We start from the raw sequence: 17,132 nt of genomic DNA, 5'->3' as shown, positions 1-17,132 counted from the left end.
AAAATGCATGAACCATGCATGTGTTGCTTATGAATGGATTAGAATCTTAATGACATGAGCACCCTATATATGTGAAACAACGATCTATGTGAAGTACCTTGTTATCTTCAAGGTAGTTTGACTTTGAACACATAAAGTAATCACTCCTGTCCCAAACTATATGTGAAACAATGTTTAAAGTTAAAGTATCCGTTTGTTGCAAGCTTTTTTTTTTATATATAAATATAATTAGTATATAGTTAGTAGCTAGCAATGGAAGAATTGGTAAAGGACAAAATTGTTGAGTGGGCAACAAGATATGCAATGAATGTTACAAACACTTTGATGCGAAACATTTGAACTAATATATTATTTTTTTGAAGGATAGTCGTCCTGGGCTCAGTGGGAGGACCAAATCAGCAACATGTTTCCCACAGGATTTTTTGCTTTCTTTTATTTGATCTTGAATTGGCACAATACATGCATGGTAATGAAAGAGCTAGGAATAAATGTGTTTGCCACTTTGTACAGCTTATTTAATTTTTGCTGACAATAAAAAACTACATGAGGCGACATGCATGATGCAAATCAGCTTGAAACATTCCATTTGATATAGTTCATTGTGCGTCATGAATGAGTTCATATTGTTCTAGTACTTTGGCCTAGCCTTACAAAAGAAAAAGTAAAAGTAAACGAAACCTCAACACTGTTGCAAGAGCATCACAAACAGACAAACTATTCTAAAAAGATTGTGAAAATGAATTTGAACTATGCACAAACACCTATAGGCTATAGCTAATGGTTGAAAATAAAACTTGCGCTATCAACATGCACAAACCCCTAATGCTTGAAAACATAACTTGCTGCAGCCTTATGATCTGGGGATGAACAGGGACTGAACTACCTAAGGGCTGAGGGGGGCCATGCCCCCCTCCCCCCTCGAAAAAAAAATTCCCTAGTATATATATTAGTATAAAAATTTATTTTTGACTCTAAAATTAATATACTTGGCTGCCCTCTTCCAAACAATTTACAAGCTAACCTATGAAACCAAAAATGAAAAAAATTATCAAATCATCCCTTGTCTGGTTGTCCCAAGAATATTAAGAAAAACATTTAGCTAAACATTTAGACAATTTACAAATCTGGACAATAAGGAAAATCTACTGTGGGGCCAAAAGGCTCAAAAAGTGCTTTCGGTCCATGGGCTTTGTTCGAGGATCATTACTTGTCCGAGGACAGATTGGTAACGATAAGGATGTTAAATTTGGAGACCCAATGGTAAATTGTGGTAGAAGAGGCTAATGGAAGCGATCCGAGGAGGGATATCTCCTCGGCCAGTCGAGATGGAGGTCAGATGGTATATCATGTTGACTAAAATGATCCCATAGGAGGTTTTGAAGATGAAGATATGTTTCATGGGGGCACGGAGAGCAAGAACAGTTGGGAAATATCTTAAGAGAAAGCTGTTACCACCACATTAAAGGCTCTGTACCTAAGTCTCTGGCCACATTAATGAGGAAGTGATATTTGAACAGCGAATTTCAGCCTTACAACTATTACCCAAAAACTTCCAGAAGAGGTTGATGGGACAAATATCAACGTTAGCAATCTGGACCTACACGTGGAAAGCAAAAATGAGAGGCTAGTGGGAGAATTAGAAGGAAAGAGGTCTCAAGGATAGAGGGGGTCAAGAGATAGGAAAAAAAACACTGTAAACTAAATATTTGTAATTAATCTTTAAGTGAGGAGAAATATAAGCATCTGGTCCTCAGCTTGAGTCTGAGGATAAGTTTCATCATTTAAACTCGTTCATCCTTGTTGTTTGTAGTCTTGGGTCATTGTTGTTACCGTTTAAACTCATTAGAAACAAGAGTTCTGACCCACACTCTATAAATTTATTGTATTGGGCTTTTTGGGCCTATACCCTCCTTCTTGTTGGGCCTAGGTACAAATTGCAATCTTACATCTACAAAACAATTCACATATTCAAATAATTAAAAAAACCTTTGGACACGGTCTAAGTAAAAAAAAAATTTATAACAAATCAATTATAAATCCTAGCAAAACAAATCACAAAAACCCAATAATTTTTATCCAATTTTTACCTTTGATTTGAGAGCACTTTGTTCCTCTCAAATGACTTCATCCCATAGTCACAAAGACAACTTTTACGCTACTAATTACTCCATCCACACACCAATTAGTGTCACCAGTAACTTGGATCAGTTGGTATCTTTAACTCAACTCAGGAAAAAAATTTTATTTTTTTAAAGAGCTACTACTCTTTAACACAACCCGTGGAAAATTTATATTTTCTTTGAATGATAAAATTTTATTAATTTTTAATGTTTTGTTAACTTTGGGACACACTTAGCATGCATGCATAAATGTAATACACATGTGAAACAACAATTTACTGTTTTGTACCTTACCTAAATTGCCACTAGAACATGTGTGTGATTAGTCTATTGGTAATAAAATTTGCGCCTTAGCTAAATTAATGTAGTAATGGGAAAAGTTTTATTATTTAGTTAAAGACTCGAAGTTACCGTTCATTATCATGTGATTGTTTAACATATATTTTTTTCTTTTATTTTTTTACTACTTTTTCAAAATGGAAAATCTTTTATGGAAAAGATCTCACATCTTTATGCTACCTCAACCTTACCTAAGTAATTATAAATAAAAAATTCTTTAACCAAGACACCAATAATTGTCTCACCCTTTTTTTCGCTGAGTATTAGTGCATGATGTTGATTAACCATTATTTTAGTTGTTTTATTAATGTAATACTAGACATGAATTTGAACTTTTAACTATAGTTTTTGTATTTTTTTTTTTTTAGAATCTTTTATATATAGCATTATGCAATTATTAGGAATAGAATTATGTGAAAAGAATAATTAGATTTTTTTTAAAAAATTATAATGTGGACAGAATAAAGAATTGGTCTAATCTCAGACCTTGAAAATATCAAGACGTGTCAATTGACTTACAGAACTCCTAATTATAAATATTTCTTATTGATTTTTTTAAAAAAAATTAATGCTAATAATGCATAGTTGTCAACCTCTAGTATTAATATTCCAACTTTCTAAAATTCTTGAACAAAAAACTTTAGCTCCCCCTAAGTTTGAATCCTGGTTCCATCCCTGGGATGAATATCTATAGTACTTCACATAAGTACATAACCATTAACACAGCCTATGGCTTGAGTTTGAAAGCTGGAGACCGATGTTTACTTAATGTTTTTAATTACTGTTATATCATATATGCTTTCTAATTCGAGCTAGTTAAATAAATTTTCCTTTTTCATCGAAAAAATAACAGCTTATGGAATCTATAAGGATTTGTGAACCAAAATCCTAGCACTGTTTAGCCTTTGCCAGTTTACGAGGTCTAAACCGATAGCGGTCAAGAAGAAAACAAGAAAGTTAGAAAGGTCACATATCACATGGATTTCTTGCTTCTTATTTCTTTCTTTCTTTTATGTTTGAATACTTTATAAATACTTCCTTCCAATTTATAGATTGTGTCCATAAATTCTATTTCTACTAAGTTAAAAGAGTTTTGTACGTAATTTAATGATATCATTTATTAATCTTTTCCATGAAAATAATTTTGCGTTCAAATTATCCTCCCCAACTTGTTGTAAGCAAAAGGGAGGGAAAAAATATTTCTCCATGTAAGTGGCCACTTACATGTAAGGCAAATAAACGAAACTGTTTATGGATAACCCTTGGACTAGTCTCGAAAAAACATTTCAAATTTGTTTATTTAGCAAATAAACAAAGGTCAAACTTAAATTTTAGTTTTGAACAAGTTCAAATATGATATGTACTAGTGAACAATCTCATGAGTATGAGGTTTGATTTAAGTGATTATCAAAAAAAAGAAAAAGAAAAGAGGTTTGATTTAAGTATACATATTATTATATAGGTATATAAAAATACACTTATATAGATTTGAGATTAAATTATGGAAAAATTACATTTTACTAATCTAAACTATACCTCATATTACATTTTGCACTATAAACTTTTCGAATACACATTTTGTATCCTAAACTATGACCCATGTTACCCTTTGCATCCCGACATTAAGTTTTCTATTAACTTGAATGGAAATTTAAAGTTTAGGATACAAAGTGTAATAAGGGTACAGTTTTGAGTGGTAAAACGTAGTTTATCTTTTATTATTTAAAGAATTGAAAAGATGGGCAAAAATTAGGATTTTTTACTTGATGTCATATTTTTCCATCCAAGTTAATAATAAACTTGATATCGGGGTGCAAAGTATAACAAAGATCATAATTTAGGGTGCAAAACCTTCATTCGAAAAATTTAGGATGCAAAGTGTAAATAGGGGTATAGTTTAGGGTAGTAAAGTACAATTTTTCCTTAAATTATATGTAAGGAAAATGTTAACGGATGCCCTAAAAGAATTGATTAGTTTAGAAACTATTTTTATAAATATTTTATGGGAAAATGATAAAGTAATTAATTTTTTTAACAATTTTTTATATTTCCAATAAAATTTATGTCAAAACTTTTTTAGTATTAACAATTACCCTAAAGACATACATTAACATGACTCTATATAAATTTACAAATAAATCCATAGGATTTCAAATTATTTATTTAAAATTTATTGAGAACATAAATAGTCAAATTATATATATTATTAACAATCCTAGATTAGTAGATCTAATTTCTATAGTTTAATTAATAAACAAAAACCATTCTATCTAATATAATTAATAACTCAAATAGTTCGTGAATAAGTTTGAATCTGTTCAATAAAAAGATAAACTAAACTTAAACTTATAATTAATTTACTAGGCTCATACCTGAAATATAATTAAATAAACAATCATGGACTTTTAATAGCCGGGTCAGATTGGCTTCTTTACAACAATGCTTACATGTTTTTTAAACTTATAATTTTCATTAAAAAATCGTAATTATCATTCAGCTAAGAAAATAATACTCCTATATCTTTCGTGAATACATATATTATTAACATGTTAAATTAAAAATGTGATGTATATGTTGTTTGACTTTTTTTAACTTTTATATCTTTACCGTCCGGCCAAATTGTACGTTGACCACTGATCTATGTTTATTTTAATTTTTGCTGGTCATTGGTGGATTGCAATGATTCAAATCTATGGCTCAGTGATTTCGTATTGACTAAGAAATAAGAATACAAGTAACGTTTCTCTTTCATAATATTTGAAACAAAATTGAAGACGGGTTTCTAAATTGTCAAGTCATCGATCTCGCTGCATGTTAATTTACATTTTGGTGGTATATTAATATTCCTCATACCATACTTATATTATTATAAACATTTGCTTTCCTTCTTTTATTTCTAAATATTAAGATGATATAAATATAAATATATCATGAAGTACATTCAAGTTGAAGGACCACCCATGCATGCATACACTTGTAGCTGAGATGAGGCGCAGGGATGGTGATCATTCGATTTTATTTAATTTTTCCTTCTCGCATTAGCTGTACCTAGAATCGTTGGGATTTGATTCCCTTTAAATAGTGAGATCGCTTCAGATTGAAAATAGAGAAGAACTGTATAAGAATCACAAAAAACACAAATGTTTACTTGGATCTTAAGTGATCGAGTTAAGAATTAAGATACTAATATAATGGCTAGAAGCAATGTACGTCACTGTGATCTCTCCCCCCCCCCCCCCCCCCCCCCAAAAAAAGAAAAGAAAAAGAAAAGGTAAGGTTACCCTCCTTAGGAGTGATACAAAAATTTTGGACCCTCCCTTCAAATCAATAATTGCACATTTGCACCTGAGGGTTTTTTTTTTTTTTTTTTTGCTGAATGAAATTTTTTATGTAGATTCATCAACCTTATGCTATGTGACAACAATAAATAAATACCAATTGTGTACTATCAGAAGTTTGAGTCAAGTGAAGCAACGTGAGAATTCCTATGATTCAAACATCGAGCCACACCTTGCGGTGGTATTTGCCCCCAAATTCATGAGCTACTCTACGAACCATCTTTGTTTAGGGCTCAGCAGTGTAAATAATTTTAAAAATGAATTAAAATCAAAGATATAAATAAAATAAGAGAAGAAAATATGAATAATATAACAAATAACAATATAACTGTTTACCCAAAAAAAATTCGTAAGTTTTCTTTTACCAAGTGTACTGATAAGTTGTTATTGCTAGTATATATTATATAATAAAAATTGATAAAGTTTGATTCCAAGTATGTTTAAGTAGAACATTGGGCTTTAATTATCAATAGGAATATGACTGTAAACACAAAATTTCTCAAGTTTGAAAATCAAACAATTGAAAGTTCTTTACAAATATAATTTTGTATCAATCAAATAATGAATACAATTCTCTGTTTTTGAGATGGATCGAACAGCCTTCACAACGAAATCTCTGGCTTTGAGTTTCTTAGAGATTTGTTGTTATTCAAGTTCTTTGAAGTTTTTCCGAATTTGAAGGATTTTGGGTTGAAATTTTTTGAGGCTTTAGAGGCTTGATCCGTTGAACTTCAATGATTTAGACATTTTGAAGTTTATGGAGGCTTTTGAACTTGATTCTAATAGAACTTCATGTTTTTGAATAAAGATTCAAATGAATTTCATTGAATGCTCTTCAGGTGTTCTTAAGGCAGAATTTTAGCGTCCTGAAAAGTTCCTCTAAAAATGAGATAGGTGTCCTCTATTTATAGTTGTTTCAAAAGATAGGTCTTAACTAGCCGAGTGAGTCATATGTAATGCACTTGACGACAGAACATATACCATCTTCCTATTAGTGGTTAGAACCAAGACTCCAAATACGTTTGGAGCCAAACATTTTCATTAAGGTAATTCAAGAGATTACATCAAGTTAAAGCATTTTTCCTCCAACTAAACCGAGATATTATTAAAGTATTCACATTAGTTTGTGTATAATAGAAAAAATGTGTAGAATTTACTTAGTTTTGTCTAAAAATGACACACATCAATCTATATATAATTGTGTAAATTTATAAGTTTGCTACAGTGATCGTATAAATTTACACTAACACTATTCTTTTTGCATTTAGTTGTTTATTTTTTCTTAACATATCTCAAGCATGAAAGAAGATAGTGGATGGTGTTGATTGTGTGTGAAAAAGTAAAATAATTAAAAAAAAATTGATAAAAATAGATAATCTAAAATAAGATTTTTCAAAAAGTGAGTATGCAAAATAGAAAAAATAGATTCTTATACTAAATAAACAAAGAATTTTGTATAAACTGACGTGATTGCTCTTAAGATGCCTTCTAGACTTTCACCGAAAGTGACTAAAAAATAAGTCATATATAGTTAAATGAATTACAAACATGTGAAAAATACACAGAAAGAAATTGACTAGAGAACAACCGAATATCACAGCACAAAAATGGCCAACCGTTTCTGCTTTATTTGTATTTGTCCCACTTCAAATATTGTAATTTAAGATTATGACCATGATCACCTGAATTTATATTATTTTATGTATTTTCATTTTTTTTAAAGACCTAAATGAGGAAACTGCGACATGGACATGCCAAGATAGCTTGTTCAGGAAGCAAGCCAGGCAGAATAGACGGCGTTGAGTTTGAAATTTGGAGAGTCAGAGACGCGTTGCTAGCACCTTTCTCTCTCCTACCCTGACAAAGTTAACGAAATGAAAACGCCCTTTCAATATTTTGGTACTTTTCGCAATATATTTTAGGCAATAAGTTGTTATTAACTCTAATTTAAGAGCACAACAACGTTACCCACAAAACCACACCTAATAATACTATTAACTCATTCGGTTAATACACTCAACACACAAACCAACTCCAATGCACGCCACGTGGACTTGATTCAGCTTTATACCATACCCATAATAATTCTGGACCACTAGTACGTACGTACATTCACCCAGTCCCCACGACACAACCACAACACCCAACACCAGCAACAACTCCAAGTACCTTGTACCCCTAGCTCCCATCCATTAACACCTAACAAATTTTACTACTATCAATGCATGTGTATCATCACTCTAATTAATCATCATTGTCAATCACTATTCCACGAATTCAAACATTTAATTATTTAATTAATAGTTTACTTATTGAATAAACAAAGAAAAAAAAATAAAATAAAAGCAATCGTCGTTTCCTTTTTATCCCTTTCTCTTATATGGATCCCTCTCTTTTTGTCTTCCACCACCACACCATTGTTAAATAATCACTCCAAAACTAGCCTTTGTTTCTTATAATACAAACACTCATTTAAAAAATAAAAAAATAAAAAAAAATTCTTCCACTCTAAAAGGGAATTTCAATTTTCAAATCAGGGCTTATCTAATTATAACTATGAGCACGGGAATTACCACTTCACCACTAGAAATTGAAATATTTTGAGTTCTCTGTTTGGTGAAGGTTGTGTTATCAGAGAGAGATGGGTCTCTGTAGCTCCAAGCCCTCTACAAATCCTGGCTTATCATCTCCACGACATGATCTTCAGCTCGCTAAAGGTAATTCTATTCCGGATAAGGATAACTCTGTCGCGGAAACCAAACAACCGCCGCAGATTCCGAGCTCAGACAATGGCGACGAAAACCGAAGCGCTAGCGAAGGGCAGAACGGCAAGAAGTCTCCGTTGTTCCCGTTCTACAGTCCGAGTCCGGCGCATTCCCTGTTTTCGAAGAAGTCTCCGGCGAGATCTCCGAGCAGGAAGTCGACGCCGAACCGGTTCTTCAAGAGACCGTTTCCTCCGCCGTCTCCGGCGAAGCACATACGATCTGTGCTGGCTAGGCGGCATGGCTCGGTGAAGCCGAACGAGGCCTCCATACCGGAAGGGAGCGAGTCGGAGCGCGTGTCCGGGCTGGACAAGAGCTTCGGGTTCTCCAAGCACTTCGGGAACAAGTACGAGCTCGGAGACGAGGTCGGCCGAGGGCATTTCGGGTACACTTGTTCTGCTAAGTTCAAGAAAGGCGAACTCAAAGGCCAACAGGTCGCCGTAAAAGTCATTCCCAAAGCCAAGGTTCTTCCTTCAATTTCTTGCCTAATTGTGCTTTAATAGTTCAATTTCCATAATGTGCTTTGTTACACTTTGTATGAATCTTAGTGGCTTTTGACACGTGAAGAAACTGGATCTATAGGCAGATTATTATCATTATCATTAGTATAATTATGATTATTGAGTTGTAAATTGTAATTCATTTTATATTCGCCGTGATATAAAGATCGATTTGGTTTACTAGAAGAAATGTAGATGTAGAGGTCTTTGATCCCTGAAAGGGGATTGTGATATGATTGGAGTTGACATTTTCTTTAAATAAAACTAACTTTTGCCAGTGGTCCTACAGTGAAGTGAGATTAGATGGTTACCTAATTGCTTGGATTGGCTACCAAATATTAGGCTTTGGAAGGAATCGATTTGAAAAGGGTTTACTCTTACAGTTGATTTATTTATTTTTTATTGTTCTATGACTAATGTTTGGTTTTAAGGAAGTTAATTATATGATGGACTGGTTTTAAGTTAGAAGTTTTTTATATTTACAAATAGGTAGTAAAGTAAATTCCGGAAGAATCTCCTGTTTCTTTAACTTGTGTAAATATCAAGAAATTTTTGAGATATTCGAAAAGAAGTTACCTGTATTGGGAGAATGGCATGAATAAAAGCCTTGTGGAATTAATTTATGGAGCCTCATCGAATGTTATGGAAATAGATGTGAAAAGTTAATAACTTATGCGACAAGGTTTCACTAGTACAGCTTTTCAATGTTGGAGATAAACATTGCGTGGTGTCTGTCATCCTAATGCTATATAAGACAAGTTATCATTTGTTCTACTCTTTTTTTTTTTTTTTTTTAACTTAGTTTTTGTTTTTAACACTTAGTGTTAAACCAGCTTTTAGTCAGTGATGCATCTTCTTTTATTTTATTGTTTTGACAAATTTGTTGTGTGTTGTTAGTTGTTCCAGCATTACTTTTATAGTTCTATTACATTAAATCTTGCTATTTCTATCTTTGTAAAAATGGAGCAAGTTTTATCTTAGGTGTAACACCCTGAGGTGCCATCTTGTGGATTTTGCTACTGTTTTTTTGCTTATTGTTATTTTACTGTTTTTGTTAGATGACAACTGCCATTGCCATTGAGGACGTGAGAAGGGAGGTTAAAATGTTGAGAGCATTGACCGGGCATAACAATCTAATACAGTTCTATGATGCATATGAAGACCATGATAACGTGTATATAGTAATGGAGTAAGCTCTGACTGCAACCTTTGCTTTGAATTAGATACTTCTGTTAATATTTTTATAACTACTTGGAAATATCTTTTGAGTTCATCTTTCTCTTTTGTTGGGGACTAGCTATTAGCAAGAGTACTCATCATTATTTTCTTGTATGGAATTTTAATTTAACGAGCACTGGTAAATTGTCCTGCATCTTGCAGGTTATGCGAAGGAGGGGAGCTCTTAGATAGAATACTATCAAGGTATTTCATTTTTAAATTGCAAGATCCAATGCAAAACTCTTTAAGCCTATTAAAGTTGACGGGCAAAGAAGGATATATATATGTGTGTGTGTGTGTGTGTGTGTATATATATATATATGAAATTTGTTAAAGAGAAAATTGATCAGCAACTCATAGCTTATACATATATGATCTTTCTCTTCTTCAGGGGTGGGAAGTACACGGAAGATGATGCTAAGGTTGTCATGATACAGATATTAAATGTTGTTGCATTTTGCCATCTCCAGGGTGTGGTGCACCGTGACCTTAAACCTGAGGTAGAGTATATTCTCATAATTCATAACCTCTATAGAATTAGATTGATTTCTTCTGTAGTGCACCTAGTAATTGGAATGTCCTTTGTACTAAACCTTCAAAAAAAATTCGACGAGCATCACAAAAGGACCAAGCTGTCTGTTTGAACCAATATAGCATAGAATTGAGCATCTGGTTGGGTCACTCTACTTAACAACTATGTTTTTTGTCTAACCCTTTTAGGAAGACTTTTACATGATTTGTCTTATTTTCAAGACTGCACCAGATGTACATCTTTTCCCTCAATTGTGTGTCAGTATTTTATTAAATAGAATAGAACATGAATTCTGTTAAGAAATTTGAAACACCCTTTCATATGTCATCTGTGCAATTTACCATCATATAAATGTTTTAGATAGGGACGACTGCTTTCATGCAAGTGTTTCCTTGTAAATCCTTATGTCTATATCCCATGTCCATCTTTCTTTGAAACATCATTTTCAAATTGTATAAATTTGGGTTAGTTATCATTTTGGTGTCTAATGTGTTCCCTATGTGTCAATATGGTCTCTAATGTTTCAAATGTATTGCTTTAGCCCCTAAACTTTTGGTATTGTGTCAAAATAGTCTCTACCATTAAGTGGTGGATGGAAAATGGTGATGTGGCTAACGGTGATAATAAAAAAATATTTTTATGCCACCTAGGCTTCAACATGGACTGCCACATGGCCCAAATTAAAATAAATAAATAAATAAATCAGACTTAGAGACACAGGAAAACCAAAACTAAACCAATTAACCAAAACCCATGTAGATGGGACCTAGTGGTACTGAGGGAGGAAGTAGCAACAGCGGCATAGACAACAAAGGGAGGGGTGAAGCCATGTAGAGAGTGGGGTACTGAGGTGGCAACGGTGTGCTGTACGTTAAAGGGCATTGGAAAATAGAGGATGTGTTGGTGTTGGTGTGAATGGTGGCCTTGGTGTTGGTGTATGTAAATTGAGAGGATTTAATCATAATCGTCTTGATTCTTTAAATGGTGTCAAATTTAATCAAGGTCCAGTATAAGGAATGCACTCTGGGGTCATTTCGAGTTTCAGAGAGAGAAATATGGTGGAGATTTGAAACATGTTTGGAAATTTCTAGAATTCTCATAGGAGGGATTGGATGCTTTACCTATCACTCACTACGTATTGGTTTTACAGCAACATGGGTTTATTGTAATTTTCTTTATAAATTTTTTTTTTAATAATTATTTTGTTCTCTAGCAATAATTATGTACTCCACGGAGCATAGATTCTTTTGAGAGCATGGGAGCCAAATTGTGAATGATAGGTTTCTATTGTGTCGGTTTCTTTTTTGAAAGTTAGGGATCTCAATCGCAATTTGTTATGAGTAATTTTTTTTTTTTTATGACTTCATTCCATGTGGCAGTCAGGTGGCATAAAAATAATTTTTTGTTATCATTGTTAGCCACGTCTGCATTTTCTATTCACCACTTAACGGTAGGGACTATGTTGACAAAATACCAAAAGGTTAGGGATTAAACTAACACATTAGAAATGGTAGGCACCATTTTGACACATTGGGCAGACATTAATGACCAAAATGCTAATTGACCCTAAAAATTATGAGCTCTAGCTGAACTGGCATCTCTTTCCACTCTATGTTCTAGATGATGAGATCATGGCTTCAAGGCCCATTTGGTCTTTGTGTTGTTTTCCAATAAAAAAAATTGTAAAAATTATGGAAGCTCAGTAAGCAAAGACTAACTTACCTGAGGTAAAAAAGGTTTACCCTAAATCACTTTTTCAGCAATGTTTGTAAAAGAAGGTTTTATATTTTCTTGCTGCATGTGTTTGTTGCAGTTTGCATTCTCTTTCATTTATTCACACTCATCTAAGTGTAGTTAATTGCTTCATCAGAATTTCCTGTTTAAGTCAAAGGATGAAAACTCACAATTGAAGGCCATAGATTTTGGCCTGTCAGATTTTGTTAAACCAGGTTCGTCCTCATTGCTTTCAACTAAGCTGCACAATTTGTTGGTTATAGCTCCTTGAATGGGATAATGGTTTCAAATGTTTCAATTTCTTTGCAGATCAAAAGCTTAATGACATAGTTGGAAGTGCCTACTATGTAGCTCCAGAAGTTCTACATAGATCTTACAGTACAGAGGCAGACGTTTGGAGTATAGGCGTAATTGCTTATATTCTATTGTGTGGTAGCCGTCCATTTTGGTCCAGAACTGAGTCTGGGATCTTTCGGACTGTGTTAAAAGCTGACCCAAGTTTTGATGAACCACCTTGGCCTTCTTTGTCTGCTGAAGCCAAAGATTTTGTGAAGCGCCTATTGAATAAAGACCCACGGAAGAGAATGACTGCTGCTCAAGCTTTATGTGAGTGCCTCATCCAGTGTCAAAAATTTTTAGTTTTTCCTTTTACATTCCTATAGTGTGTCTGAGACATTTCTCTTGCAGGTCATCCTTGGATTAAAAACTGTAATGATGTAAAAGTGCCTCTGGATTTACTAATATTCAAACTCATGAAGACTTACATGCGGTCATCATTTCTACGAAAAGCTGCATTACAGGTGTGTATTTGATGTAAATGGAGATAATTTATTTATATTTTCTCTGTTATTGTCTATGTGAGTCTGAAGTAATAGATCTCTTTTGAAATCATTATGAAAGTTCTCTTCATATTTGCTTGAATTCTATCATGTCCTTGTTTGTTGACATTTGGTTCATGCAATTAGTAGCATTAGCTGTTCATGACTTAATCATTCAAGTCTAGTCTGCTATATTATTTATCTGCATGTGGAAAATAAAATTTGCAAGTGTCCAACAGCTTTTTTTTTTCATTGTTGTGGCAGGCTCTATCCAAAACGTTGACTGTAGATGAGCTATTTTATTTAAAGGAGCAATTTGCACTTTTGGAACCAAACAAGAACGGCACAATAAGCTTAGAGAGTATAAAAGTGGTTGGTTTCTTTCCATATGTTTTTCCTTTTAAACTTGATATGTTAGTTATGCTCTAACTGTCATGCTCTTGTCAGGCCTTGATGAAACATGCAACAGATGCTATGAAGGAGTCGCGCATCCCTGATTTTCTTGCTTCAGTATGTGCCTTGACAACTGTAATCGATTTGGTGTGTTTTTTCCCCATCTTAAAAAATTCACTGCCTCTTTTTGTTTGCAGTTTAATGCATTGCAATACAGAAGGATGAACTTTGAGGAGTTTTGTGCTGCTGCACTAAGTGTGCATCAGCTTGAGGCTCTTGATCGGTGGGAACAACATGCTCGAGGTGCCTTTGAACTTTTTGAGAAGGATGGAAACAGAGCTATTGTCATTGACGAATTGGCTTCGGTAGGTTTGGTTTTACAAAATGCATGCCCATATTGAATCTACTTATATTAATATTTTGAATAAATTACACACACACCAACAACAACAAAAAAGATGCATTTTGAGTGGGTTTAGTTGGATATTCATTTGTTATAAGCAGAAAGTAGATAATTAGGTAGTGACTTTTCAATTTTTTCATAAATCAAATTTCTTTTGTCTGTTATGGGAATAATTCTGCAATTTGGAAAGTTGGTCAGAGTGATTGCATGCAACTGAATCTGAACTTTGCATATTTGTGTATTAAAGGCAACAAATGATCATTGATTGTGGCAGTGAGTGCTTGGTCCCAACTAGTCTCTGTATCTTGCCTTTGGCATTATTTATTGCTCCTGATTTTGATCCTGCTATCCACTTGCCACATTTTCTCTCTCTCAAGCTGTAGTATAATTTTAACTTTCTAAATATACTAATGGCAACATTGTTTAGAGTCCCAGCTTAAAAGTGAAAAATAACTTGGTAGCCTAGTAATTTGCTGAATTACAAAGCATAAGTTGCCTAAACTCTTTTGGTTTGTAATTTAATTGTTGACGGATTATACATATGAGACCAGGTTTGGATTAATACCTCAAAATATTTTAGCAGTCATCTTTGAATATGATAACTAACTTTTTAAAATTAAATTAATCTGATTGCCTGAGATAACATGGTATCTCAGATTGCTTTGATGTGAATGAGATATTTTATGCTTATTCAGTTCAATCAGTTTTCTATCTGCCCTTTATGTTAGGTTGATATGTAAACCCATAAATATTCTTCTTGTTTATTCATAAAAAACTGAAAGATCCAAAAGACCACTCTTCTATATTCACTCTTACAGTTTAGTTGTTGAACTTGGCTGCAAAACAGCAAAGCGTGATTTCAATTTCTCAACTTTCATAATACAGATTGATCAATGAATTTCATGCTCACTTTTTCAGGAACTAGGCCTCGGTCCTTCTGTTCCTGTTCATGCTGTTCTTCATGATTGGATTAGGCATACTGACGGAAAGCTGAGCTTCCTTGGGTTTGTTAAATTGTTGCATGGTGTATCTAGCCGCACACTTACAAAAGCTCAATAAAATTGTTGAAGGCCAAGCTGGATATCCAAGAAGCATTGATTGTTGCATACTGACTTGACCAGAAAATGATCTGGTAACAGATGATTAAGGCACTCTCCAGACCTTTAATATTCAGGGATAGTTGCCATTGCAATTATGGTCAGTGCCCAGTGCGTTTGGGACTATTTTTATCTCGACAGACCATGCTTGCATAGTGCATGCACTCAGGATTGGAGTTGACCCTTGTGCTCCTTAAAGCAATGAAGCACATGCATTTTGTATTTCTTATGTAAAGCTGTAGTTAAGTGTGTTTAGTTGCAGGTGAGAGTATTTCTCATTTGTTTGTTACTTGTTTGACAATTATACTTGATCTTCTGACATATTGGACTGGTCTGACAGGTCCAGAGTTGTGTTAGATCATACTGTGTTTCATTCTTTCTAATCAAAAGTTACTGCTCATTTTCACTCAATCTCTCCAAACCTACTTGAGGATATGCACTCGTATTGTATGATATGGTCACCTAATTGAATCCTTTGTTTCCCTGTTGAGAGCTTCTGTGAGCATTTGGCTTGGACAGGACTCTCCGGAGCATTGATTTTCCGCTTCAGTTTGATTCTGGTTCTGACACCTGGGAAATTTTTTTGAAGGTGGAAGTTCATTGAACTAATTTATAATTGATCAGATGTTACAATAATTCTCTATCGTAGCGCCTGAGTTTTGAGCCCATTCAATGAATTTTTCCCGATCTTATTCTTAAAAAGTGAAATATTTGCGAGAAAGCTCTTGACAGCATTATTCCCCTTGATAAATACAATGATACGAGCCGTTTCTTTTAAAAATAGTGGTACAAATACAAATACAAAATTTTCATAAATTACTAAAGGGGAAAGTTGTGATTTTTCTGTATCACTCTCACATCATCTCGATTAAATTTCCATATCGACCTTTCATGCCTTTGTTATTCGAGATAAGGATATCACACCATCTCGAGGAGGCGGTATATCCTGCACCCGGCATATATGCCGGGTGTCTCACACAGGGGCGGGCCCCACACACTGTCGGGCCCGCCCCTGTGTCTCACACCCGGCATATATGCCGCGTACAAGATATAAAAATTGCATCTCGAGACACAAAACCTTCTCTATTCAGGAGCACCTCACAAGTTCGTAATGCGAAAATCCTTCATCTCAGATGAGAACATTCCTAAAGATTTGAGACATTCCTAAAGATTTGAGACATGTAATCTTCGTTGTTTGAGATGATGACATCACACAAGTTCAAAACAAGAAACCTTCCAAGTCTGAGAAGAGGTCGCCCCTTCTCCACTTGAGATGAGGATCATTTCTAAAATTTGAGACTCATAATCCAAGATTATGAATCCATCTAAACCTAGAAGAAGGTTGGTCCTCCTCGTGTGTCACAGGGTCAATTTTTCTTTTAAATTTTCTGCCTGTGATGGCACTAAGTTCCTCCCTTAGTCTTAGCCAATACACCACTCACACATACTGCAGGAACACTCAGAACAGAATTATTATGGGAATTCATACACACACAACGTACACAGTATTTACAGGACACCAACCCCAACCTTTATTACTCAATATTCAAGTACAAAGAAAGTCTGGAGAATACACACGAAATTCTCTAAGGCAAATATACTCTCTGCCCTTGACGGCCTCAACAACCTAGGCTATATGCACAGAAATAACTGTCACGACAGTTACTGCCAAGTAACTGCCCCATGTCTAGGACTTGCTGCCACATGTGGTCTGACTTAGGACACCTGCAACTGATGTTGTCTTAGCGTGCTCTCCACGTTTACAGCCCCTACACAGCAGGTCTGAACATCCAGCAAGTTAGAAACTACTTGGTAACTGCTGTTGCACACTCTGCACATGCCAACCCATCATTCAACACATCATAAGGCCTTTGCCCA

General features: G+C 34.2%; 1 protein-coding gene across 1 annotated transcript; it reads left to right on the top strand.

The window, feature by feature from the left end:
• Positions 1-7,909: 7,909 nt before the first annotated feature.
• On the top strand, positions 7,910-15,665 carry LOC142624745 (CDPK-related kinase 5). Its single transcript, XM_075798480.1, has 11 exons — positions 7,910-9,023; positions 10,118-10,248; positions 10,440-10,481; positions 10,669-10,777; positions 12,680-12,758; positions 12,853-13,149; positions 13,231-13,343; positions 13,626-13,733; positions 13,809-13,871; positions 13,952-14,119; positions 15,076-15,665. The coding sequence occupies exons 1-11, from the start codon at positions 8,439-8,441 to the stop codon at positions 15,214-15,216; spliced, it is 1,836 nt and encodes a 611-aa protein (XP_075654595.1). The 5' UTR covers positions 7,910-8,438; the 3' UTR covers positions 15,217-15,665.
• The last annotated feature ends 1,467 nt before the right edge of the window (positions 15,666-17,132 follow it).

The sequence above is a fragment of the Castanea sativa genome, chromosome 2 (genome assembly GCF_040712315.1).
Source record: "Castanea sativa cultivar Marrone di Chiusa Pesio chromosome 2, ASM4071231v1".
NCBI classification, from domain to species: Eukaryota; Viridiplantae; Streptophyta; class Magnoliopsida; order Fagales; family Fagaceae; genus Castanea; species Castanea sativa.
This window is presented reverse-complemented; position numbering and strand designations above follow the sequence as displayed.

Coding starts and splice junctions, on each gene's coding strand:
- LOC142624745 (XM_075798480.1), top strand. CDS start 8,439: ATGGGTCTCTGTAGCTCCAAGCCCTCTACAAATCCTGGCTTATCATCT. Junction 9,024..10,117: donor AAGTCATTCCCAAAGCCAAG/GTTCTTCCTTCA, acceptor TGTTTTTGTTAG/ATGACAACTGCCATTGCCAT. Junction 10,249..10,439: donor AACGTGTATATAGTAATGGA/GTAAGCTCTGAC, acceptor TGCATCTTGCAG/GTTATGCGAAGGAGGGGAGC.